Source organism: Caretta caretta, chromosome 1 (assembly GCF_965140235.1).
Source record: "Caretta caretta isolate rCarCar2 chromosome 1, rCarCar1.hap1, whole genome shotgun sequence".
Lineage (NCBI taxonomy): Eukaryota > Metazoa > Chordata > Testudines > Cheloniidae > Caretta > Caretta caretta.
In genome coordinates this window covers 343,760,277-343,785,479 of record NC_134206.1, presented here as the reverse complement: position 1 = coordinate 343,785,479, position 25,203 = coordinate 343,760,277, and the positions used below count along the sequence as shown (strand labels likewise).

At 45.9% G+C, this 25,203-nt stretch overlaps 1 protein-coding gene across 2 annotated transcripts in view; it reads right to left on the bottom strand.

The window, feature by feature from the left end:
- The window catches only part of SFMBT2 (Scm like with four mbt domains 2), a 192,331-nt gene that overhangs the window by 40,255 nt on the left and 126,873 nt on the right, over window positions 1-25,203 (bottom strand). For both annotated transcript variants that reach the window (XM_048836655.2, XM_048836656.2), the window contains exons 10-12: window positions 21,285-21,367; window positions 12,433-12,559; window positions 2,507-2,620 (exon numbers count right to left, since the gene is read on the bottom strand). In XM_048836655.2, the coding sequence (XP_048692612.2) occupies window positions 2,507-2,620; window positions 12,433-12,559; window positions 21,285-21,367 (324 nt within the window). The remainder of the gene's footprint in view (window positions 1-2,506; window positions 2,621-12,432; window positions 12,560-21,284; window positions 21,368-25,203) is intronic.

The following is a 25,203-nucleotide window of genomic DNA, read 5'->3' as shown; positions in this document are numbered from 1 at the left end:
TTCATCCTCCCTTTTTTCTCCTCCACACCCAGGACTGCCGCATTCCCCCACTGATCAGATATCTTCACCACGTCATCAGGCGGAGTTGGGAAGGGTGAACCTTCTGAAGAGCTGCCCAGCGGCCTCCTCCGCTCGCAGGGCAGCAGTGGGAGTGTTTCTGCAAGAAGCGGTGAAAGCTAACACATCCTCCTGCTGTAGCTGCTCCTCTGCCCTGGTCTAGCACGACACCCACCTTCTCCCCAACCCCTTCCTCTCTTCAGGCCAACCACACGCCACAAGGGAGAGACACAGCTTGGAGTCTCTTTTGGGCTCCACTTCTCTGGCTCTGGCTGGGTCTCCATGCATCAGAAGGGCTGCAGCGGCAGCATATACAGCCCTGGATGGAACCCACCTTGACTCTGGGAAAGCGTAGATCCAGATCTCAGCTTTGTGCCCAGCATCTCTCTTTTTAAAGGGCTGGGCCCAAACCCAAGAGCCAAACTTTTGGAAGGTTCCCAGCACATTGGTCCATACTTGGGGTTTAGGTCCATCTCTTAATGGGACTAAGGAATTTGGGACCTGCTCCTGCATAAGAATCTCAGTGGGGATTGTGGAAGCAGAAAGCTCGCAGGATCTGGGCCCGTGGACATAAACGGCATCTCTCCTCTCTGGTGTAAGAAAATAGAGCAGCTAGTCCTATAAAATCTCCAGGACAACCAAGTTTTTTAAATACATGGATACTTTAAATCAGCAATACAGAGGGATGGCTTGGGGCCTGATCCTGCTCCCATTTAAGAGCCAGATTTGGATACCCTTTACTCATATGAACTAGTACCTTCCTATGCTTTGATAATAATGGGACTCTCCATGGAGTAAGGCACTACCCAGTGTGAGTAAGGGTATCAGAGTCTGGCCTAAAATCAGTTCTAATTTTAATGTATCTGGTGTAAACTGAGAGTAATTCTGATGATGTCAATGGAATTAGACCAGTGTCGAAGGGCAATCTTTGGGTAGGTCTACACTGCAGCAGGGGTGTGAATGACCACTCGTGTAGACACACCCACTGGACTCTAGCTAGCTTGCTAAAAACAGAAGTGAGGCAGCCCCGGTGTTGGCTTCAGCGTGGGCTGATCCCTTGGGTACGTACTTGGCTTGCGCAGCCAGAGCTGAAGCCCCTGGGCCGTAGCATCCTCACTTCTATTTTCAATGAGCTAGCTAGAGCCCAGCTAGCACTGGATACATCTGCATGAACTGCCGTCCACACCCGCGGCTGCCATGTAGACATATCCTTAGCGCTGGGAAACGGTGCTAGGCTGACCGCTCTGGAGAGGGAAGCCCTCGGTTTTATTTACCATCTGGGTACAGCACGGACAGTCGCAGTACCGGCTTCCCCACACATGTTCCTCAATCCTGACCTGGAGGGTAAGAGCTCTGTGGTGGCATGTCCCTAAGTGTCTAATTCAGTTAGGAGCAAAAGTTCCATTGAAAGTCAACAGATCTTGTGCTCCTAACTCCCTTAGACATTTAGGTACATCCCACCACAGAGCTTTTACCCTAAGTGTCTAAGTGAATTAGGAGCATAAGTGCCATTGAAAGTCAACAGGTCTTGTGCTCCTAATTCACTTAGGTCCTTTGGAAAAATCCTCACTGTATCCCATTATCAGTTCCTTGTGCTGTCCAATTCCTGTCCTCTCTGTTATTATGTCTCTCACTTACAATATGTCTACACTGCAATCATGGGGTACGACTACTGCATGTGTAGACATACTTGGGCCAGCTTTGATCTACCTAACTTGGGTACAAGAGCAGGGAAGCCATGGTACCACATGGTTCAACGCAGGCTATACAGACCTGACCAGAATTCTGAGTAATTCCTCACACACGCAACCAGAGCTTCACGGCTCTGGCAGCTGAGTTAGCTAGATCAAAGCTAGCTCGGGTATGTCTACACAAGCTGCAGTTGTGGCCAGTGATTGCAATGCACCCTTAAAGTCTCTGTCAAGTATTTCTAAGGGACTGTGTTCTCCTTAAGGTCTTGGTAGGCTGAGGAATTAATTTCAGCATGATAAAACCCAGATACCATTGTTACCACCATGTTAGAAATACCCAGGGGCACATTCCGCAACCCTTAGTCACAAGAGCAGCAAATAGTCCCATGCATAAAGGGATTCCTTGGGTGAACAAGGAACAAGTTGGGGGGAGGGATAGCTCAGTGGTTTGAGCATTGGCCTGCTAAACCCAGGGTTGTGAGTTCAATCCTTGAGGGGGCCATTTAGGGATCTGGGGCAAAAATTGGGGATTGGTCCTGCTTTGAGCAGGGGGTTGGACTAGATGACCTCCTGAGGTCCCTTCTAACCCTGATATTCTATGATTCTAACAGGTACTAACTACTCAGTCCAAGGACTGCAGAGTCTGATGGCCATTTAGGCAGGTCGGTAGGTAGGAGGAGCAGATTAGGTACACGTGGCACGTTGACTAAGAAACCCATGTGTATGGTGTCTATTCGCTTGTGGTTTCGTGTACTTACACACTGCTTTGTGTGGCGGTGTGAGGTTGTAACCATTTGCTTCACACCAGCCGACTGGGAAAATGTCCATCGACTCTACATCAACTACATACTCCGGAGCAGGCATCTGTAAACCTAGAAACACAAATTTATAATGCAATTTACACACGGGATGACTGAGTTCGGAGCGGTTCCAGCATTCGTCACAAACCAAGGCAAGGAAACGATGGCACACATAAAAATAAATTGGCTTCCCTGCATCGAAATCAGGCATCATTTCGTCTTCAATTTCCTACAGGTAGCAATGACAAGGCTGTTGCATTTAAAGCGCATTGTGATTCCACAGCAAAACGGCATTAAGAGACTATGAAAGCTGTACATTGAGCAACTGAAAGTCAGCAAAATGGCAAGGTTTAAGGCCATGTGAGCCCTTTCCCATCCTGATACCACAGGGCATGATGAAGTAAGCCCTTCGCTCACAGATTCACAGATTTTAAGGACACAAGGGCTCGTTATGATCATCAAGAGACCCCATGAAATCCACTAGGGACTTCGCTATTCCTATCAATTTTATGTGGAAAGTGCTCAGATAGGACAGTGACAGATAGGCAGCAGCATAAAACCCGGAGACAGACAGATTTTGTTCGACTTCCTGCAGAGCACAAGCTATAGAATCTCCACCCCACAATTTCTGCCTCAAGCCCATAACTTCTCTCCCTCTCTTAGAAAGGCATCCAGTCTTGATTTAAAGCTCCCCACTGTGGCTCTGAGCCAAAGCCCCTGAAAAGATCCCCATTGAATTAAAGGGCCTCCGGAGCAAATCTTTTGTCGTCAGCCAGCTCTTTAATTTATCCCGACCTGTTCCATCTGTACTGGTGTAGGAAGTTCACCTGCCATCTGCTGGTTCCAGGTGAGGGCCTATAGGTCCAGCATGAGAAATCTCTCCTGATGAAGATGCGGGAAGTGACTGGCGGGGTTATCAAATGCTCACATGAATGATCAGGAGACAAGGAGCTTGCTCTCCTGTATCCTTGCCTTTGCATCTGTTACAGCATCCCCGCCTCCTGCTTAATGCAGCGCTATTTGGGAGTGCCCAGCCAGCTGACCGCAGGGAACTTTCCACTAATGAATGTTCACCAAGAGCCAGCAGTCGAACTGAAACAGTAATTGAACTTTGTGAGGGCAACACAGCCCTCCGGTGAGGAGGTGCCAGCAACAATGGACTCCCCAGCCCAGCGTGAGAGCAGAACGTCTAGCGAATACACAGCTGCAAAGGCATGAAAATACAGCTGGGAGCTCATCACACTGGAAGAAATTACAAAGAAAATGATGCTGCGTGTCTCCATGGCCCTCATTAGAGTAATGGCTGAGCACCTTGAAATCATTCATGCATCGGATCCTCAGCACCCTCTTTGAGGTACCATCCCCGTTTTACACGTGGGGAACTGAGCCATAAGGCAGATCGCAAGACCTGCCCACAGACACACACGAGGTCTGTGGCTGAGCCAGGAATCGAATCCAAGTCTCTTGAGTCCAAGACTACCCTTCCTCCCTTGTACGATCCTCCCTTGTACGATGCTGCCAATGAGGAACGGCCTGTTTTAAAGCATGGAGAATTGTAACTCCTTACACTGCAAAACATCTCATCCCAATTTCTGTGTTCGACTTCAGCTAAGGACCTGGTTCAAAGCCCAGTGATGTCAATGGAAAGATTCCTATAGAAGTCAATGGGTCTTGTTTGAGGCCCTAAATGCACAGCAAGATGCAGGAAATCAACTCCAGCACCAGTGTCATGACCAGGACGTGGACAGTCAGACCTAGTGGTCAGAGCAGGAGTCGGGAGCCAGGTACCAGGAGGTCAGAGTCTGAGACAGGCTCATGGGCAGACTGAGAATCAGGCACCAGGAGGCAGGCAGGGTCAGGTTACCAGAAGTTCAGGGTCAGGCGCCAGGTTACAGACAGCAATCAAATAGCAAAGTCGAGGCCAAACTTTGGTGGGGAGTCAAAGTCTAGGGTTGATCACAAGCAGGGTCTGGAGCAGAGACAGACAAGCAGTCTCTGCCGCTGAGATAGCTTCCCTTCATAGTGTCCTGATTTAAGTACTGGTACTGACCAATCAGTGGGCTACAAGGGGCCGCCACTCAAGTCCTGCTGGGTGGTACGTCCTGCTGAGCCCAGCCTCACAGGGTCCACCCATGGGAACTGTGGTGGTGCCAGCAGGCCAGAACCTGCATGGTCCCATGTTCCAGCACGGCAGGTTCTAATACTGAGATGACCTAGGACATCCTTTGCTTTCATTACTGCAACTGCTCTGTGTTACTGTTCTGATCCAATGTTCTTTTCTTTTTTCTGCTTACGACAGGTGCAACATTAAAGTTTGATCCTAAAAATTGACAACAGCTGCCACTCCGAATGGCAAGGACGCACCATCATGTTTATTTTCTCATCCTGCCACGCTGACGCAACAAAGATATGTACATCCAACCACGCCGGACTGGCACTGTTTTTTACGTGAGCTTCTGATAACCCCGCCAGTCACTTCCCGCATCATATTGCTGCACTTAGCTTGAGTCGTATAACAAACTGGAAACAGCTGGTTTGCAATTTCTGTTTGCTTGATTTATGCATTTTACAATCACTGTCTTCACGGCCTAAGAAATGGCCACAAGAATCGAGACATTAGGAATAAAAATAGAATGCATGAAGAATGAACATTTCCATCTCCCATTAAATATATTATTACATTATTGCAACTTCAGCAGCAATTCTTGAAAATATAAACCCAATTCGTCCCTGAAAAATTACTAGCATAGGGTTTTTACTTCACCAAATTCCTACTGTAGCCGTACACATTATGCAGAGGGTATACATTATTACTAAATGCAAACCAGAAAGCTTCAGCGTTAAAACCTAAAATGAACTAGTAAAATTTTACAATGCAGATCCTGAGTAATAAAGTAGCAGAAAGTGATGGGTTACACACACACATAGTCTCATATCAGCCCTATGCATCTTTCCCGCTTTGGGTGAGCTATACGGCCACTCATTAAATGCTCCGCATGAAGTTTACAGAATTTTGCTACTGCCAAAAACATGATTTATTCAGCAATGGTCGCTCATGTATAACTCAACCTGGCTTAACTACTGCAGCCTGTTTTACAGACACAGTTTTTGCTGTCGAACTGCAAAACTGGAACGGCACAACTGGGTACAATCTGCCTGCTGCTTGGACCCCTCACCCAGCGCTACAGATTCTGACCTGCCTAATGCCTGGTATCCTGACCTTGGCCTGACTTCTGGTGACCCGAATGGTGCGTGACCCCCTCTGGGTTAGTTCGACTGGCTCATGCCTGATTCCTGGTCACCTGAACCAGGTCACAAACCACTAGACTTGGTCGCCTATCTCCCAGCCCTGACAGCTGCCAGCAAAATCTCATCTGAATCCCTAACGCTTACAGATTTAGCTGAAATGTGTCATTTTATGTCCCTTCCAAAGCCTCCTTTAGCATCAGCTATTCTAAGGACATAACATTCACTAGAACAGTAACTGTCACAGGCCCAGAATGTGATGCCATTGCTTACAATGAGTAGTACTGGAAGCTTCAATGGGACAATCCAGGGTGAAAGGTGCTTTTCGAGGGGATATCACACTCTTGCTCATAATTAGAGCTGGTCAGGAATTTTTTATGAAACTCTTTTTTTTAAACCAAAAAACGATGTGTTATAGAACCCAAAACTGTTCGCAAAACAGCGTCAGGGTTGACAAAATGCCTGACTCAAAAACTTTTGGGTAAAAAAAAGCTCTGAGATTGTTGAACTGAAAAATTTCAGTTCTTTGAATTGCGGTGACTTTTTGGTTCAAAATTTTAATAAATGTACACTAAAAAGGTAAAAGGCACCGCGTTACTTTCGTTTACACCTCTGGGAGACTTACACTATGTTGGAGCTCAATGAGTTTCCTCACAAGGTACGTCTACACTTGAGCTGGAGATATAATTCCCACATACCTGTACAAGCTCTGATTGAGTAAGTGTGCTAGAAATAGAATGCAGCCATGTTGGCGGGAATGGCTAGCTGCCCCAAGTACATACCTATCGGAGATGCTAGGCACGCTCTGAGTACATACCTATCAGAGACGCTAGGTATTCAGGAGGCTTGCCCCTCCCAACACTTGTACTGCTGAGGCTATGATGCTATTTTTAGCGCACTCGCTCAGTTAGAGCTAGAATGGGTATGTCTCCTTGAGCTGGCATTTACACCTCCATTTCTAGTGTAGACGCACCCACCGTGTGCTGGGTTGGTGGAGATTATTTTTATGAACACAACTGGAACATTTGATCTGTTTGGTGTTGTGAAATTCCTTGATTGTATGCTTTGGTTGTTTTATATACTTAGGGTTTAAGCCAAGTCCTGAGTATTAGAAGTCAGGATGAGACCTGGTGTGGGATAGATTATCTGATATCTGCCTTCTGCAGGGTTCTCGTACCTTCCTCTAGTATCTAGTACTGATTACTGTTGGAGAAAGGATAGTGGACTGGAACTAGTGGATCAGTTTTAGATCAGGGCTCTAGTGTGCAGATGAATTTCAGATAACAAAGCAGGATTCAAGGAAAACTGATTTCTGATTTGGATAAGTAGTTACAAATTCAGTCCAAAATGTTGCACCTTGAGGTGTATAACTTGAAACAATGCGTATGTTAGAATTCCTCACCGAACTTTGACTAACACGAATCTATGCATCTTTTTATTTATATTACTGCAGCTCTTAAAGGGCCCAACTGAGACCAGGTCCCCCACCGGGCTCAGTGTTGTACATAAACAACTGGTTGTGGCTATGCCAAGGTTTTAACCACACTTTGGAACAAAGGTTTGTGGAGTGTCCAGATTAGCATGTACAATCATGTTAGCTAACTTGAGTTAAAGGCATATCAATTAATTTGAGTTAAAAAATTCTAGTGTGACAAAGCCATAGTGAGACAATCCCTGCACTAGAGCTTCCAGTGGAAAATGAAGGAAGCAGAGGTGAAGTGAGTTGCTCAAGGTCACACAGCCGGTCAGTGGCACCACTGGGAATGGCACCTACATCTCCTGAGTCCTGCTCTAGTGCCCTATGCATTGCACCCCATTGCTTCTCATCTGCGTCATGCAGCTTTTGACTGGGCCACCGTGAGCTATGACTTCATCGGCTCTCACATGCTAAGCAGCATTTGGCATGAAGCAGGGATGTAGTAAGGACAGGGTACATGCTGCCTATTTTACATCCAGCTAAAACCTCCCAGCCAAGGTTCTGGTCAAATGGAATTTCTAGTTAGATACCAAGTGAGTTACAAAACACTGACAATGGGATTGATCAGAGAGACCCTGACGTCGCCTTGACGACAGCATGATGCTGCTTGCTCAAGCTAAACTCCACACGATGTCTGCCTTCACTGTCTCTTCTACAGTGAGCCGTCCGCACAACGACGGAGGCGCCTGGGGTTCCGTGTCCGTGTTTTCGTCAGGCCTGCCTGAGTCCATTAGGGCACTTCTCACCACACATCACAGGATGCCGTGACACTTCTCAGCTTCGTACGATCGATGCCACATGAAACGAAGTGGCAGGTAACCCACAGTGACGGGGTCAAACAGCCAGGAAAGGGTTATGGGCCACCCGCGGGTCACGTGACCCAGATGGGGATTTAAAGGAAGGGTGTATTCTCTTTCTGGAGGCTGCAGACCCCAGAGGCTTTTCCCATGCCTCCAGAAAGAGGACACATCCTTCCTTTAAATCCCCCACTGAGTCATGTGACTAGCCCTGAACCCTTTCCTGGCTGTTTTATCCTGTCACACCCACAACAGGCCAAAAGAGTTTGCATAAATTCATGAAATCCAGAAGTGCCCAGATTCATACAGCTTTAGCACAAACACAAACTCATCTTTACTGTACTGGTACCTGTGTGATACTGTAACCCAGCTTTGAGAAATAAACCAGCCGGGCACTAACCAGGATACTGATCCACCAGTGCACATGAGGCTTTGGGGGTGAGGGGCAGACCCTTTCATTCTTCTCTCCTCCTCCTTCTCCGCCAGCTGAGCTCCTAGGCTCTGCTGCACAGAAGCAGATGCAGGTGTTCCTGAGCTCTGCAGGAGGAAGCTTCCTCCATTGCTCCTCTGATTGCTCCTACCTTCTGCTAGGAGGGGAGAAGCTCAGGACCCCACGACACTGAGCTCCTGTGATGTACCACTCACCATCCTTGGTTTTTAACTTGCAAAGTCCGAGTAGGCCGGTGGAGTTCTTGAGGGTCTCCGGAATAAACCTGTGGATGCCTGTATCAAGTATCCGTGGTTTTAAGTATCAGTTCGGGGATGCTGTACAATAGTGACATCATAAAGTCCTTCTGGGATTTACTTAATGCCTTGACACGCTGAATGGCACCTGACCACAGCCTTAGAAAGGCACAGCTACACCATGACCGGGTGGTATCAACACAATCACAGCACCAAGGAGTGTATCCTGAAAGCGCTCGGAAGAAAGAGCTCCCAGTGCTATCGAACAGAACACCTACCGGATCGGAGCCTGGGGCCAGAGTGATCATGCTGTTGCTATTTCACAGTATATTTACTGTTACATTGCACGGTGCCTTTCAAATGCTACTTTTTTTCCACCCTGACTGAATTGGCCTTGTCAACACTGGTTCTCCACTTGTGAGGTAACTCCTTTCTCTTCATGTGCCAGGATATTTATGCCTGTAGCTGTAATTTTCACTCCATGCATCTGAAGAAGTGGGTTTTTTACCCACGAAAGCTTATGCCCAAATAAATCTGTTAGTCTTTAAGGTGCCACCGGACTCCTCGTTGTTTTTGTGGCTACAGACTAAACACGGCTACCCCTGTGATACTTTATAAGACATTTGCCCTGTATTGTACAGCACCTTTCAAATTGCGAAGGGGACCTTCAGAATCTGACGCCCTGAGAAATCAGTTCTATGGAATCATGACACCTGGGACTCAGTTTGTATGTGTGGTTAGGTGCTGCCCTTTTGATTGTTTCAGTTCGGGCACCGTAACAAACTGGCCACACCTCAGCCTCCTGGAATGTGCCAGAAACATAAATCTGACAGGAGCTGGTGAAGGCAGGCCAATGGACCATCAAAAGTGCCTTAAATGTTTTCAGGATTCTCAGAAAGCAAACAAAGGGACAGATTCCACCCTTAAATACACACATCCAATTCTCATTGCCTTCAGTCGGGGAATGCAGATGTCTCTGAGGGCAAAACCTGGCCATGAAATTAGTTCTTAAAGAGCCTTTTCCCTTCCCTTTGCCATGAAACACCACTAGGCACAGCTGATCTTACATGGGTTCTGCCACGACAATGAAGCCAGTAGCTGTAAGTACAGCAGCTTCTGACTTCTCTTACATTAGCTTGGGCTTAGGTGGTATCTGGGTGAGATACCTCCAAGGAGGGGAGTGTTTTATTCCGGAAGCGGCAATCTGTCTGTACTGAACGAACACCCCAGCCCAGTGTACGGGGGCTCAAGACTGCACAAGGTGGCACCTTTCAGCTATGACATAAAACCAGGATCCTGGTCTTTTGTGGTCAGTAACAATCCTAGAACACTCTTTTGAGCTCCACTGTCGTGGTCAAATTCCAAACTAGGGGCTTGATCCATGGCAAGATTCAAGGAGGGATGGGACACTTATATGGATAAGAAGATGACCCAGAGTTATGATGATAAGTAGTTTGGAAGGGATATTAAACCTCATGCTTCAGAGCTTAAACCAATCTCTATTAGAGATCAAGAGGAGACCCATGTAGAGGGGAGATTATCCCTCATCCGCCTACTGAGGTGTTCTTCCACCTTCCTCTGAGGCCTCTGGTGCTGGCCATGGTCAGAGACAGAATTCTGGACTAGATGTTCCAGTCTGGCAGTTCCGTTGTTGCTGTGTGCAGAGGAGGGGGTGGTATGCATAACAGTGCAGTGGGGAAATGCAGCAAACACAGATGGTGATGAAAAGTGCAAGATACTCAGCACAGCTCACTTTGCCTGCTCCGCTCCTATGGGTGCACAGCCCAGAAAGGAGGGGGTTGGCGCATGGAGACAGAGGGTGCTGGGCCCTATTCCAAAACATGTAAATGAATTGCTCAACAGCCATTGGTTAGAGTGCTGAGTTGCTTCTCTACCCATCTACCTGGATGGAGAAGCAACAGACTAAAGTGAGTGGCTCATACACACCTGTCCTGGTTTTCCTAGCACCTTTCCCTCTGCTTCCATGCAGGATCAAGACCCAAGTGATTACATGGTGTCAACCTCCCTTCCTCATGCACATGTCAATGGACATTGTATCTTTCTTTACTTCCTTTTCTACACCACTGCATAGGGTTGCTGTGCACTTGCCTTGTTGCCGTGTTCCACCCCATCCTGACCCCCACTGTAGCATATTTTCAAGCCCTCTGAAATATCTAAGGAGAAAGGTGCTACAGAAGTACAAAGTGCTATTCATTGTCCAGAGCGAAAGCGCAGCAGAATTAGACCCTATGTACAGTAATTAGTTAAACATTTCTCTTTCTTTCTCACATGGCTTTAACAAACATCCTTGCTTGGTGCCCAAACTACGACTAACAGCCCACTCTGTAAAAATAGTGTTACTGGCTTTATTTTGGACTCCAAGCCTGCAGCTTCTATTTATAGCCTGCAACTTTCTATTTATTGGTGATCACTGAACCAACACCATGCACGAATGATACAAAATGTTACAAGCACCTAATGGAAACACCAGACTATCTCAGCACCAATCAAGACACATTTAATATGTCTGCTTCCTTGTTTCAGTGACTCAGTGACAATAATTTTAACAGCACAAGGAAGGGGATCACTGTGTTCTGATCATCAAGTTCTGCAAAGCTGTACTCATTCCAGGAGTCCTTATTCACCCGAGCGCTGCATTGGAGAAAGAACTACTCAGGTAAGTGTTTGTGTAACACCAACAGATGCTGGTTGGCAGTGGCCGGGATCAAACCTGGGACCTCTAGAGCTTAACGCATGAGCCTCTACTGCCTGAGCTAAAAGACACACACCTGTAGCAGGCTCATCAATCTTTAGCTGCCACTAGAGGGGGACGAAGTGCCCCACCAAGCAGGCATGGGTTACATAGGCATGATCCTGTCCATAATTATCTCGTCAACATCTCGTTTGAGGAGAGGATTAGTGGAAAAGAAACTCTTGAGATGAACGTGAGCCCAATTAGTTATCCCCACTGCAGAGCCATTACTACTTGTAGGGTGGTGGTGCTTGCAACAGGCTGAGTGCTTTCCAAAGGCTATATACAGTCCCCGCACAGAAGAGCGTGCAGCCGAAAATGAGAAGGAGCAGACAAAGAGCGGGGGAAAAGGCTGCAAAATATGCATGCAGCTGGCTGGGGGAAGGCTGGCACAAGCCTGCTTCGTTCCCTGGCGTTAGGCGGGTGGGTACAGGTAGGAAACTGAGTAAAAGGGAAGGGCGATGAAGAAATGAGGTTGATTGGGTCAAGCACAGCAGTCAGGGAGGTAGAAAGCTGGGGGCTATGAGAGTGCATGGCGGGACAGGAGCAGAGTTCCAAGGCCAGTAGAAATGTAATTATGTCGTTGGCAGGCCAAAGCTCTGAAGACAGCTTCTGCGGTTGTGAGGAGACCTTTCAGAGGCCACCTTGGAAGCTTCCCCCCCATCGCGTTTGTTGGTATTGGCCATGTGGGTGGAGAGGACCCTGTGACCTAGTGTCCTGCAGCCCTATGGTCTGGTCAATGGGGGAGCAGGGAGAAGGACAACATTGGATAATTTAGTCCTTATTGACGGTATTAAAAAAGCAGGTGTGTCCGGGGGGAGCTGCGAGGCATGCAGGGTTGGGGACAGCAATTGAGAGGGCCTGAATAAACTTACGAAACAACATAAAAGCAATAGGCCTCTATGGAACTGCAGTCATTTCAACGTACCTTCCAGGTGAAGCCACATTAACCTTCCTTTAACTGAGGTGATCGAAGCAACACATATTTCGGCAGGGTTCCTGGGGTTCACAGCCTCCAGCTTCATGTTCTTAGTAAAGCCCCGGGTGAAGGACGTCTGAAAGAGGTCAAGTGTCAACACTGAAACACCGCACCACAGCACAGAATGGCTTTAAATAGACTCGCCCTTGGTTTCCATGGAGAACACAGGAGACATCTAGGACCACCTAGGCCAAGAACTCACCAACATTCAAAAAGGGATTTAGATGGGTATGAAGAATATCCAGAGTTATCATAAAGACAACTTCTGGAAGAGATATTCAAGCTTGTGCTTCAGGGCTTAAGCCAAATCTTGACTATCAGAGACCAGAATGAGACATAGGTGGGGGAGGCAAATTATTTCACATCTGCCTATTGCGGGTCTCTGCACCTTCTTCTGAAGCATCTAGTGCTGGCCACTCAGAGATAGGATACTGGACTAGAGGGACTATGGGTCTGATCCAGTCTGGTAACTCCTTTGTTCTCAGAACCAAATTTCCAGAGCAAACCCTCAATCTGCATGTACAGATTAGATAACTGTGCATCCATTTACTCACAGAGTTCCCCAATTTGACTGTGAGCTTGTCTGCAAGAACAATTAGTTCACAGCAAACTGGGGTGTGAATCTACAGTTTGTTAGTACACTTTGATCTAGTCCTCTTTGAAATAGGACTAGATCAAAGCCCATTAACAGTCTGTTAATTTGCGTCAGCTGACAGTTAGTCCACAGAGGGCTACTGTGGAGTAGATTCACATCCCACTTGCCACAAACTAAAACATTCATGTAGATAAGCCCTTAGTTCAGTACAGAGGGCTACATCTTCAGCTGGTGGAAATGGACATAGCTCCATTCACTTGAACACAGGTTGACTTCATGTCAAAGTGTTGAGTTCTGCTGATGTACACCAGATAAGGATCTGGCCAAGAGTTGTAATGGCTAATCTATAGCACACAGCTCTGAGAATATGGCCCTTGCCAATTTTTCAGCCTTTTGAGAATAAGCATGTATCTGTCAATGTTAATTACCACCAAGATCTATCCTAGTGTATTACTAAGGTTTGGTTTTTCCGGAGTGATACAATAAGTTTGAAGATTTTTTATTTTATGTGTACTTTATTATAGGTGGGGCTGGCAGTACTGCCGATTATTAAGGTTGCCTGACACTTCCATTAGAAGACCCTGTTTTCCGTTGTTTATAACTTTGCCAGACTTTAACCGCTTGGGCTGAAATTTTCCATGCTGGGTGTTTGCATCATGCTGAATATTTTGGAAAATTTCAGCCACAAGGATTTGGTGTTTCCGAGAACAAGACTAGGGAAATGTCTATGTTAAAAATTTCTGCTGGTCTTATCTTTGACGAGCTCTAGCTTCTCAATGATTTGGTGCAGGGAGTTGAAATTTAGCAGGGGGTGGGCCTTTGTGGCAGGGATGTGCCTTTTGCTATCCCTGTAAAACTCTGCCCAAATTTAGCCAACTAATAAGTCTTTGAAAAGTCACAATGAGCACGTGCTCAGTAGACTTGTTAGAGAGTGGCAGATTAATTCCCCAAAGATTCCACCTGCACTGGGCATGCTCCAGCTGGAGTTGCAGTGGGCCTAGCAGGACACTCTCTGCAATTGCAGCTCCCAGCTGCTCCAGGCCAGGCCAGGTCTGTGTCTCTGCCTGGGAACCGGAATTGAAGCAGGGAAAATGTCTCTCCTGTTCTGTCAATGACATTCCTTCTCCCCACTCCCTGCCCCACTTGCCCCAGGCAACAGGGAAGAGGAAGCCAGACTGAATGCAGAGAGGACAAGAGCCAGACTTGGGATGGGATGGAGGAGATTGGGACTGAAAGCTGGAGTGGGAGAAGAGGGAAACTGGGGCTGGGAGCTGAGTGGAGGAGACTGGGGCTGGCTGGGCAAGGAGACTGGGAGCCAGGACGGAAATTGAGGGACTGGAAGCCAATGAGTGGGGGAGATACTGAGATCAGACAAAGGGCAGGGAATAGGGTTGGCTAGGGAAGGAGACTGGAATTGGGAACCAGTAGGGAGGGAGAAAGCAGGTGAGGAAATCAGGAGAGAGATCTGGTGAGGAGCTGGGGGGGAGAACTGGAACTGGCGGGGTAAACAGACTGGGACAAGGGGCTGGGGTGCTGAGATTGGGCTAGAAGCCCAGAGAGGGAGACTGGCACTGGGAGTCAGTGGGGATGGGGAACGTGGGTGACTGCGGGCGGGGAGTGGGGGGCAGAGATGAGGAAGAGAAATAGAATGAGGAGTGGAGACGAGAGAACTGGGACTGGCTGGGCAAGGAGACTGGGAGTAGGAGTGATGTTGGGGAGACTTGGACAGGGAATCCAGAGAGGTGTGATCATGACTGGCTGGGCAAGGAAATTGAGACGGGGATGAGAGGTCTGTGGAGTGGAGACTGAGATTGGCTAGGTGAGGAAAATGGGACTGGGACAAGGAGCCAAGGGTAGGGAAGAGACAGGGCAGGGACTGGTTGGAAGACAGAGGGCAGATGGGATCTAGCTGGGAGAGAAACAGGAAGAAGAGTCTGTGCCCACTAGGGCACTCTCACCTCCACAGGATAACAACCTACTACTGCTATCAGTTTCTCTGTTAGCTCAAGTGGCAGAGGTCTGTGGCACAGATCTAAAGATTCCAACCCTGCTGATGACTCATGTGGATGTCAATATGGTGCCACATGATAGAATTCCGGGGGGGGGGGGTTCCAGTTTGCTTTTTTAAAAAGCTAGGAAATTACCCACAAAAAACTATGTTAAAAGAACATTATCATGGCTGCAAAATCAAGCCCTCAAAATTTAGGAAATGCCAGAATTAAGGCTGCCTGCGCAACCTAAATTTGGCCCCCTCGTGCGTTTGCATTATGATACAATCTTTAATTACACAACCACATGCTAGTTTTTCAGAAGGACCGCTGACTCAGTCAGTGAGCAGGATGGACCTACTCTGGGATGAATCAGGTTTGTGTAGAGAAGGCCTCTTGTCTGTGGGACCCCTGCTTCATCTGTTGCTGAAGTTAAAAGGTGCAGTGAAGAAGCAGGGGATTGCAGGAAGAGAAAGGATGATCTCATAATTCAGGCAACTGATTGCTGCCCTGGAGAATTGGATTCTATCCTTGTCTCTGCCACAGACTTCTTATGTGATACTAGGCAGACTCTGAGGTCTGATTTGCAGAAGTGTCAAGCAGCTGCAGCTGAAGTCAACAGGAGTGAACAGATAAAATGCTAGTGTAACCCACACACCTCCTGGGTGTGGGGTTCTGTCCCCTCTAGTGGCACCGAGACCACTTAGAGATTAATGAGTCTGCTACGGCCTTAACTAAGAAGCATGTGGTTTTTAGCTCATGCAGTACAGAGGCTCATGCATTTAGCTCCCAAGGTCCCAGGTTTGATACCGACCACCAGGGTGTCTCGGTATTTCACTAGCCACAGCTGAGTACTCTGAAAAATCAAATGGTAGGTGTCTCAAATTGAGTACCCAAAATTAGTGGAATTTTGACCATTGTTTTTTGGTGTCCATGTTTCCCCATCTGTAAAATAGGGATAATATCTACTCATTTCACAGGATTATTAAGAAAATAAATCCACTAATGAAGCATTCAGATACTATAGTGATGCGCACCATAGAAAGACCATGAGGCAGTTAATCATTCTGTCTTCAGATCCGGCATGAACTGTGTTCAGTAAATAGGGTAAGAGGGCCACACATTGAACAACAAGTAAAATAGCTGCTCATTAAGTGAGCACCATCCATCCTGTGCACCAAACCAGGCAGTGATCCCATGGATGCGATCATGTTATTAAAGAATGTATCATAATCCATATGCACAAGTGGGGGGGGGGGTGAATTAAGGTTGCCTGGGCAACCTTCATTCTGGCATTTCCTAACTTTTGGGTGCTTAACATTGAAACCTGACTTATTTTTATAACATAGGGTTGTGTGTGTAATTTTGATTTCAACACATAAAAGACACTGAATCAAAGAGTTCACACACCTATTTCTAAGTGTGCCCTTTGGGCCAGATCCTCAGCTGGTGTGAATGAATTCAGCTCTCTTCACATCAATGGCTACAGCTGTGTTCGCTTCAGCGGAGATTTACAACAGCTGAGGATCTGGTCGTTCATGATTTTGTGAGGCACTCATCTACCATAGCAACAGGGATCCATATAAGACCTTAGCTAGATAGACAGGCATGTGGGCAGAAAATTAAAATCACAATTTGCAACAATGCACACAACAGCAGCAGACCATTCACCCATCCCCCGCACAACCCTAACAACAAAACAGCCACACACCTAACAGAACAAAGAAGGATTCCCACTTTCAGTTCCCACAGAAGCCCCGGGACCCTATAAAACCTCCTCAGATTCCCAAACCCACACGCATCAGCCTTTCCCAAATGCCCATCCCAAGAGTCTTCTGCTCACGCAGGTACATTCCCCCCTGCCCCATCCCCATTGCTCCCTTTCCCTTCACCTTTTTTCCCATTTTGCTGACCCCCTTCCTAACTAACCCCCCCTCCAAACTAATTATGGAATTGACCTGACGTTTTCCTCCATCACACTGTTCACTCTACTTATGTATTATAGTCCTCTCCTCTACGATGTGTCTGTCTTGTCTATGTAGACTGTAAACTCTTTGGGGCAGGGACTGCCTGCTACTCCGTGTTTGGACAGCACCTAGTACAATGGGACCTCGATCTGGGTTGGTCCCTATACATCACCATAATAAACATGATTATTAATAACTGTGATTAATCCAAGATAATATTGGGTTCCATCCTGCATCCCTTACACATGAGCCATCGGACAATGGCTTTCATCTTGACTAGGATAAGTAGACACCTTTCGGTCAAGCTTAACCAATACATGCTAGTTGAGTCCAACCTAAACTCAACCTCTTTTCCTCATCAAGACATGAGTGTTGTCATTAACGTCCCTGGAACTACTCACGTGACTAAAGGCTGCAGGATGAGGCCTTTATTTCATTAAGATTTTTTGCAAAAATGAAAAAATTTGTTGCACACAGGAGCTATTTCCATGCTTTCCTTATCACCTGGAATATTCAAAACCACACCAGCACCCAGACAGGCTTCCCGCTTCTAAAAGCAGCGAATGGGCCAAGTTTACAAGACATCAGAGTGAGTTTGTTGAAATGCTTTTTATGCCGGCTAACAAGGAAACACCATCTATCATCACTCAGGTTCCTTTTGTTGTGATGCAGCGCCGGAGGCTAATTTATAAAGAATCAATGGCAAACCAGTTAGCTGGGAGTTTATTTTCCTAAGCATTTGGCCACATCAATCCATTTCATAACTGCCTCTGCTTGCTAAATAGCCCCAAGGGAAATGGTTACAATGTATCCACTTCGCTGCCAGGTCTCCTTGTGCTAGGTGGAAGACGTGATTAAAAAAACCCCAAGTTTGTAATAAACATTCCATCAAAGAGCCGCACTTAGCTTGGTAACAAATGGACCAGCTGGGGGTGGAAGGGATAGCTCAGTGGTTTGAGCATTGGCCTGCTAAACCCAGGGTTGTGAGTTCAATCCTTGAGTGGGCCATTTAGGGATCTGGGACAAATATGGGAGATTGGTCCTGCTTTGAGCAGGGGGTTTGGATTAGATGACCTCCTGAGGTCCCTTCCAACCCTGACAGTCTATGATTCTATGGTAGGGATGTCAGGCAGATGACAATGGAGAGACAGCAGCTCTCTGTAGAGAACTGTTTTATCAGGAGTCAAATAATAACAGACACGCGTTTGTACAATGAATGTTAAAAAAAAAGTTATTAGAACTGATTTAATCTTTGGAGGCCAATCTCGGGGTGGCTGGCATTGTGAGCACAGCTCTAGTGCCTAATGAAAAGAAAAAAAAAACGAAGGCAGATAAAAAGAAGGAAAGAAAGAAAGAAACGGAAAGGAAATGTGACAATCACCACCAGGATCATTTATTTGCATGTTATCATATCCCTGTCTCCCACTCTCCATCAGTTCCTGTGTTTTAGATTATAAATTCTGCCAGGCAGGGTGTTCCTTTCATACAGGATAGTACAATGCAGGACAATATGGGGACTCCCAACCTGAGGTGAGACCTGATCCAAAGCCCACTGATGTCAATGGGTGTCTTTCCAGTGCCTTTAATAGGGTTTGGATCTGGCTTTGGGGCCTCTGAGCTCTACCATAATAAGAAAGAAAGAAGGACCACCTATAACGATTCTAATATACACATCAGATGACCTTTAAATACAGTCACGCCGCAGACATATAAGAAAAGCCACGCTGTAGAAAGGGTGATGTAAGGTTCCCGACCCTGATCACTCCATCGGCAGCACAATGCTGCTGTGCAACCCCAGTTTAACAAGATGGAAGATGCACTGCAAACTCGGGAAAAGCGCGCAATGTACGTGAGACAGCAGCCACACCATGCTGCTCCTAGGCTTGCTGTGATACATCATGCCGATAGCGGGGACAAAGCAAGACAGAGAACACAAGAAAGTAGAAAGAAAAGGAGTACTTGTGGCACCTTAGAGACTAACCAATTGGTTAGTCTCTAAGGTGCCACAAGTACTCCTTTTCTTTTTGCGAATACAGACTAACACGGCTGTTCCTCTGAAACAAGAAAGTAGGTGTGGCCAAAGTGACACTGACCGCAATGTATGCTCCTCATTAAAACGCTTGTGCTGTGACCCAGTTCTGCACATCACAGCAGTTCCATGCTGGGGGGGACTGCAAGAGAGGCTGCCCAGGGAAATCCAGGCCCATCGTGCCCTTTGATCTACAGCGATTCTCTCCCAGAGTAGCATAGCAGGGGAATGACAGGTGGGGGAATAGCTTGTGCGTCTTCTGCCACACAAATCGACAGCCCTAAGCACCACACATAGATGCAAGGGTTTCGAATGCTATTAAGAGTCCCTGTGCTTTAGTGAAGCTGCTGCCCAAAGAAGATTCTACCCCTTCATTTCCTCTCAGATCCCAGGCCCAAAGCCCACTGACTCAGCCCGAGCATGAGAGCAGGCAGCAATTGACTCTATGGCTAGAAAATGAGGAGTGAGCCTGGCAAAACTGCACCGACATCAAGCATTTCAGGCTGATGAATGACTGCTCATAAAGTGACCACAAGGAATCAGCTGCCCACCTGGTTCAAACACTGTATTACTTTGTACCGTTTCAAAGGAATTTGGGGCCCGAATTGCTAATGGGAGCCATGCTCCGATCAAGAAGGCAATCATTCTCTCACACGGACACCAGGCAAGAAGCGCGCCGAACGCTGAAAAGACAGAAGGTTAATGCTTTGCTTAATGAGCGGTGGACTCCTATACATTAAGATTCATAGACGCACAGCTCCATTCCTAAGAACAGCCCAGCTAGGCACGGTTTCCAAAGCTTTTATGAGCCTGCAGTGTCATGATGTACAGCACACTCGCACACAACTCCTGCTGTATTAGGGAAACTCAAACACTCCCAAATGATGGAGCTTCCACCTGGCTCAATGAATGTCCTACTTACCTATACCTCGATGACTTCACTTAGCATCATCAAGGATCTACAACCTATCCTGAAGAACAATCCCTCACTCTCACAGGTCTTGGGAGACAGGCCAGTCCTCACTTACAGACAGTCCCCAAACCTGAAGCAAATACTCACCAGCAACCACACACCACACAACAAAAACACTAAGCCAGGAACCTATCCTTGAAACAAAGCCCGCTGCCAACTCTGTCCACGTATCTATTCAAGGGACACCATTATAGGACCTATTCACATCAGCCACACTATCAGAGGCTTGTTCACCTGCACATCTACCAATGAGATATATGCCATCATGTGCCAGCAATGCCCCTCTGCCATGTACATTGGCCAAACTGGACAGTCTCTACGCAAAAGAATAAATGGACACAAATCAGATGTCAAGAATTATAACATTCAAAAACCAGTCGGAGAACACTTCAACCTCCCTGGACACTCAATTACAGACCTAAAAGTCGCAATTATTCAACAAAAAAACTTCAAAAACAGACTCCAACGAGAAACTGCAGACCTGGAATTAATTTGCAAACTGGACAGCATTAAATTAGGCTTGAATAAAGACTGGGAGTGAATGAGTCATTACATAAACTAAAAACTATTTCCTCATGCTAATTTTCCGCCTACTGTTACTTACACCTTCTAGTCAACTGTTTGAAATGGGCCATCCTGATTATCACTACAAAAGTTTTTTTTCTCCTGCTGATAATAGCCCATCTTAATTAATTAGTCTTGTTAGAGTTGGTAGGCAACACCCATTTTTTCATGTTCTCTGTATATATATACTATATCTTCCTACTGTATTTTCCACCGCATGCATCCGATGAAGTGGGCTTTAGCCCACAAAAGCTTATGCTCAAATAAATGTGTTAGTCTCTAAGGTGCCACAAGTACTCCTCATTCTTTCTGTTAAAAACAAAACCCAGAAACAAGAGAAACACTCCAATGAGCAAATCAGCCCCTCAAAGTCAATGGGAGTCTTTCCATAGACCTCAATGGACTTGTACAGTATTATTATTTTTTTAAATCATGGTAGCACCTACAGTTCTCAACAAAGATCAGGGCCCATCGTGCTGGGTGCTGTACAAACATAGTAAGAGACCTGAAGAGCATGCAATCTAAATAAGCAAGACAAAGAAAGTATTATTACTCCCATTTTCTCCACACTTTTTCTCTATTATTTCTCCACACTTTCTCCCATGATCAGGCCCTTAGTTCAGAGCAATAAGTGGGTTTGTTCAAGCTTCGATCAACACCATCACAAAGGGAGAATAGATCTTACGTTTCTAAAGCAAAAGTGAGGAGCTGCCTCTGCTCCACATTGCTTCTGATAATCTGCCCAGTCAAAGTCCTGGCCAGAGTAACCTGTAGGAGAAGAAAACAGGGAAATATGGTAAGTCATTATTCCATACGGAGGAGAGAAAGAAAAAAATATTTCAATGCAGCAATAATTTGCACTTCCATACCGCCTCCTCCCATCTAAGGCTCTCGATGCACTTTACAGACACTAATGAGTTAACCGCCACATGCTGTTGGGAGGCAGGTAATCATAGAATCATAGAATCATAGAATATCAGGGTTGGAAGGGACCTCAGGAGGTCATCTAGTCCAACCCCCTGCTTAAAGCAGGACCAATCCCCAATTTTGATTATCATCCCAATATAAATATGGGGAAACTGAGGCCTACCCTGTTTAAGATTACACAGTGAGTGAATGGCAGTGCTAGGAACAGAGACCAGACCTCCTAGCTCTGAGACATACACTTAACCCACAAGATCATCCTTCCTGCTTCCCTGTAAATACTTAGGGACTGAAATATTGTATGTATGGCATGGGTCCTGCACTCAAAGGAGAGTAAATGTTGTCATGCTGCTCTGTTTAATGCTAGTTTTATTTGCTATATTCTATGTGTCGTCCAAAATTACTTATTATTATTCTTTGTAGTGGGAGTACTCAGAGGCCCTCATCAGGGATTGTGGCCCCACTGCGCTAAGTGCTGTGTACTCACATATAACAAAAAGATGGCACCTGGATCAATGAATTTACAATGTGTTTAGTTACAACTCTCTATACACACCTGGTGTTGCTGGAACACAGCTTCCTCTAGGGTGTAGGGCAGCTGCTCAGTGGCACACGGCAGTCTACTGTGGGAGAGGAAATTCTTGCCACGAACAGCAGGGCAAACCCTCTGATCTTAATGAAAAGCACCATGGGATCTTTAATTCTACTCTATTCCAGTTCTAAATATCTTAGGTATTTATATGGCCTCCATCGCCATAATATCTGAGCACCGCACACTCGTTAATGTACTGATCCTCACAACGCCCCTGTGACGTGTTAGCCCTGTTGTACAGATGGGAAACGGAGGCACACAGAAGTTATGTGACTTGCCCAAGGGCATTCAGGAAGTATAGGTGGAGCAGAGAAATGAACCCAGGGCTCTCAAGGCCTAGGTAGTGCCCCAACTTCCAGACCCATCCTTCCTCTCTAAAGGGCCTATTCAGAATGGAGGTCACCTTCATTTAGAGGGCCTTGTCTGAAATAGCTCCAGCCCTGAGACTGTATGGAGCTTCATGTATCTCTCTTGCATGGATGTCTTGCACAACTTGGCTCTTTAGACTGTAAGCTCACAGTATGCATCCGATGAAGTGAGCTGTAGCTCACAAAAGCTTATGCTCAAATAAATTGGTTAGTCTCTAAGGTGCCACAAGACTCCTTTTCTTTGTACCAATGAAAGTTTTTTCTGTATTTTTTTTCCTCCTGCAAATGAACTGCAGGTGCAAAAATTGTGGGTGCAAATTACGTCTGTAAAAAAGGAAGGGCAAGGTTTTGAACACGTATCGCTAAGAATCCTCTCGAGAGGCCAGAATTTAGATGAGATGAGATGATCCAGAAGAGGTCCCTTCTAATGACGGTGTACACAACAAATAAAATAGTACAGCACAGACAGTCACAACAGGGTTGGCCTCTATGCGCTACAAAAATCAAAATGTTAAAGTCATATTAATAATTATATAACAATTATGTAATATCAATAACTGGCCAAAAAGCAAGAAATGGAAATTCATGAGGAAACAATCAGAGTTTAGTCAAAAAAATGGATAGTGTTTTTCATGGAAAATTTTAATTTTCTCTGAAATTTTATGTGAAACAGTTTTGGCTTTTTAACATAACACTGATGCCAAAAAATGCTCAGATTTCAGAGACGAAAATATTTTTGTCCCCCCTCCGCCCCTTTCCCCCTTTTCCCCAGTTTTTCATGCTTTCTTGGTTTTTCATGGAAAATGAAAAAATACAGTGAAACAAAACATTTTCTGCAAACACGTCATTGAGGACGAAAGGCTGTTTTTCATCAAAACACATTTTCGGCTGAAAAATCTCAACCAGCTCCAAGGAAAAAAAAAAAATCTTTCTAGCCAAGTAAGTCTTCTGCGTGACACAATGGAATGGAAAACAAAACAAAGGGCATACGTAACTTTTTGTCTTAATGAGTGCATCCTACAGACCTACCACTCTCTAGCATTCCTACTAAGGCTCTGCTAAAATGTGCCACAACTGTTGAACTTTAGCCCTGAAGCAACAATTCTACCAAGGCTGAGGAACAGTAATAAACGATATGTGAAGACAGTTCTTTTGGACACCAGCTGTCCGACTACATTGCTGTCAGAAGAAATAAAAAGCTGGATACATTCTAAAGGTTCCCCCATCTCCAATTAAAACCCAGCAGACAGTTTTTGGATCTTTTGTTGTGAGCTACATGAAAGCTTTGCAGTGAAGATGGGAAAGGCATGTGGCAGTGGATTCACTGGTAGGCTAGCCAATTGTCATTCCACAATCATTTTACGGCCTGATCCTGCACCGTTGAAATCAGTGGAAATTTTACTACTGACTTCAACAGTGACAGGATTAAGAGAAGAGCTACAAATGAGTATGCCGCAACTCACAAATATTAAGATTCAGAGGCAGAAGGGTGATGACTCCAAGAGCTGGCACTCACTAATTCTGCCTGCAAAACATGTTTGGACCTAGCATCTTCTGATCCACGTTGCAGACCTCACTTGCGTGAGCTAAATGAGTAGCTCCATTAGCAGGTTGCATTAGTAAACCGTTATCCTCTTGTGGCTCAATGTACATTGACTCACTTTGCTAATGCGTTTGACATGCTGCCCACAAAACTGGGGGACAAAGAATGTGCTATTATCTTGTCTGCACAACACTGGAAGAGACTAGTGGCTTACTCAGAAGTGAATATAACAATACAAATGTACTGAGCGTTCCTTTAGTAAACCTTAAAAATAGTAGCTCTACTGAAATGTTTCCCCCTCTCTTAATAGCTCATAAAAAGAAACAATGGCTGTTACTCTAAAGGGAAGTGGTCTATAAATCCAGTCCTAATAAATATAAACTGCCTGTTCAATGTTTATACAGAGGTAGGAACTGGCTATTCATTTTTGGCACGATATATAAAAATACTGCTCTATTTCTAGCAACATATATTTACAACTCCAGCACATGACTCATCGACTGTACATTTTCTCGGTCAACCTCTGCTTTACAAAAGATGCGGTGGTGTGCATGTAAAAGAGGGATGGATATTCTACATATAAAAAGCGCGGTGATCCTGAATAATCAGACAGGCCACACTATGCCTGGTGGAACAAACTATTATTGTCTCCTTTAAAACGCTGGTCCTAAGCAATGAAAGTAAGATAACATTATAATCATGGAACCTTATCGTCACTGAAAGTTATCCAGAGAATAGAGCCTAAATATACAAGAACAAAGACTCTTTGTACAAAGAAGAAATTCTCAGCAGTGGCTTTGCTTTCTCATCTCCTCCTGTATATCAATTTGTGGACTTTTCCTACAGATGGGCATTTTGCTAGCAAGTCTCTTCAGTGTCTTTTCTACATGGAAAAGCTCCTGGCCAGAAACTTCTTGACACAGAATCATATGAAAGCAGCTCAGGCTCTCTGCTAAAATGGATACTTGCACTTTACATGGCAGGTAGGAATCTAGTGAGGAATGATATTATTCCCTCCTCTTTATTGATGTGGTATATTTAAGGCTGAGAGTTTGTCACGGAAGTCACGGGTTCTGTGACTTTCCATGACCTCTGTGACTTCTGCAGCAGCCAGTGCAGCTGGCTCAGGCAGCCCCTGGGCCCAGTCTCAGGCCACCCCCCACCCCCGCAGCAGCAG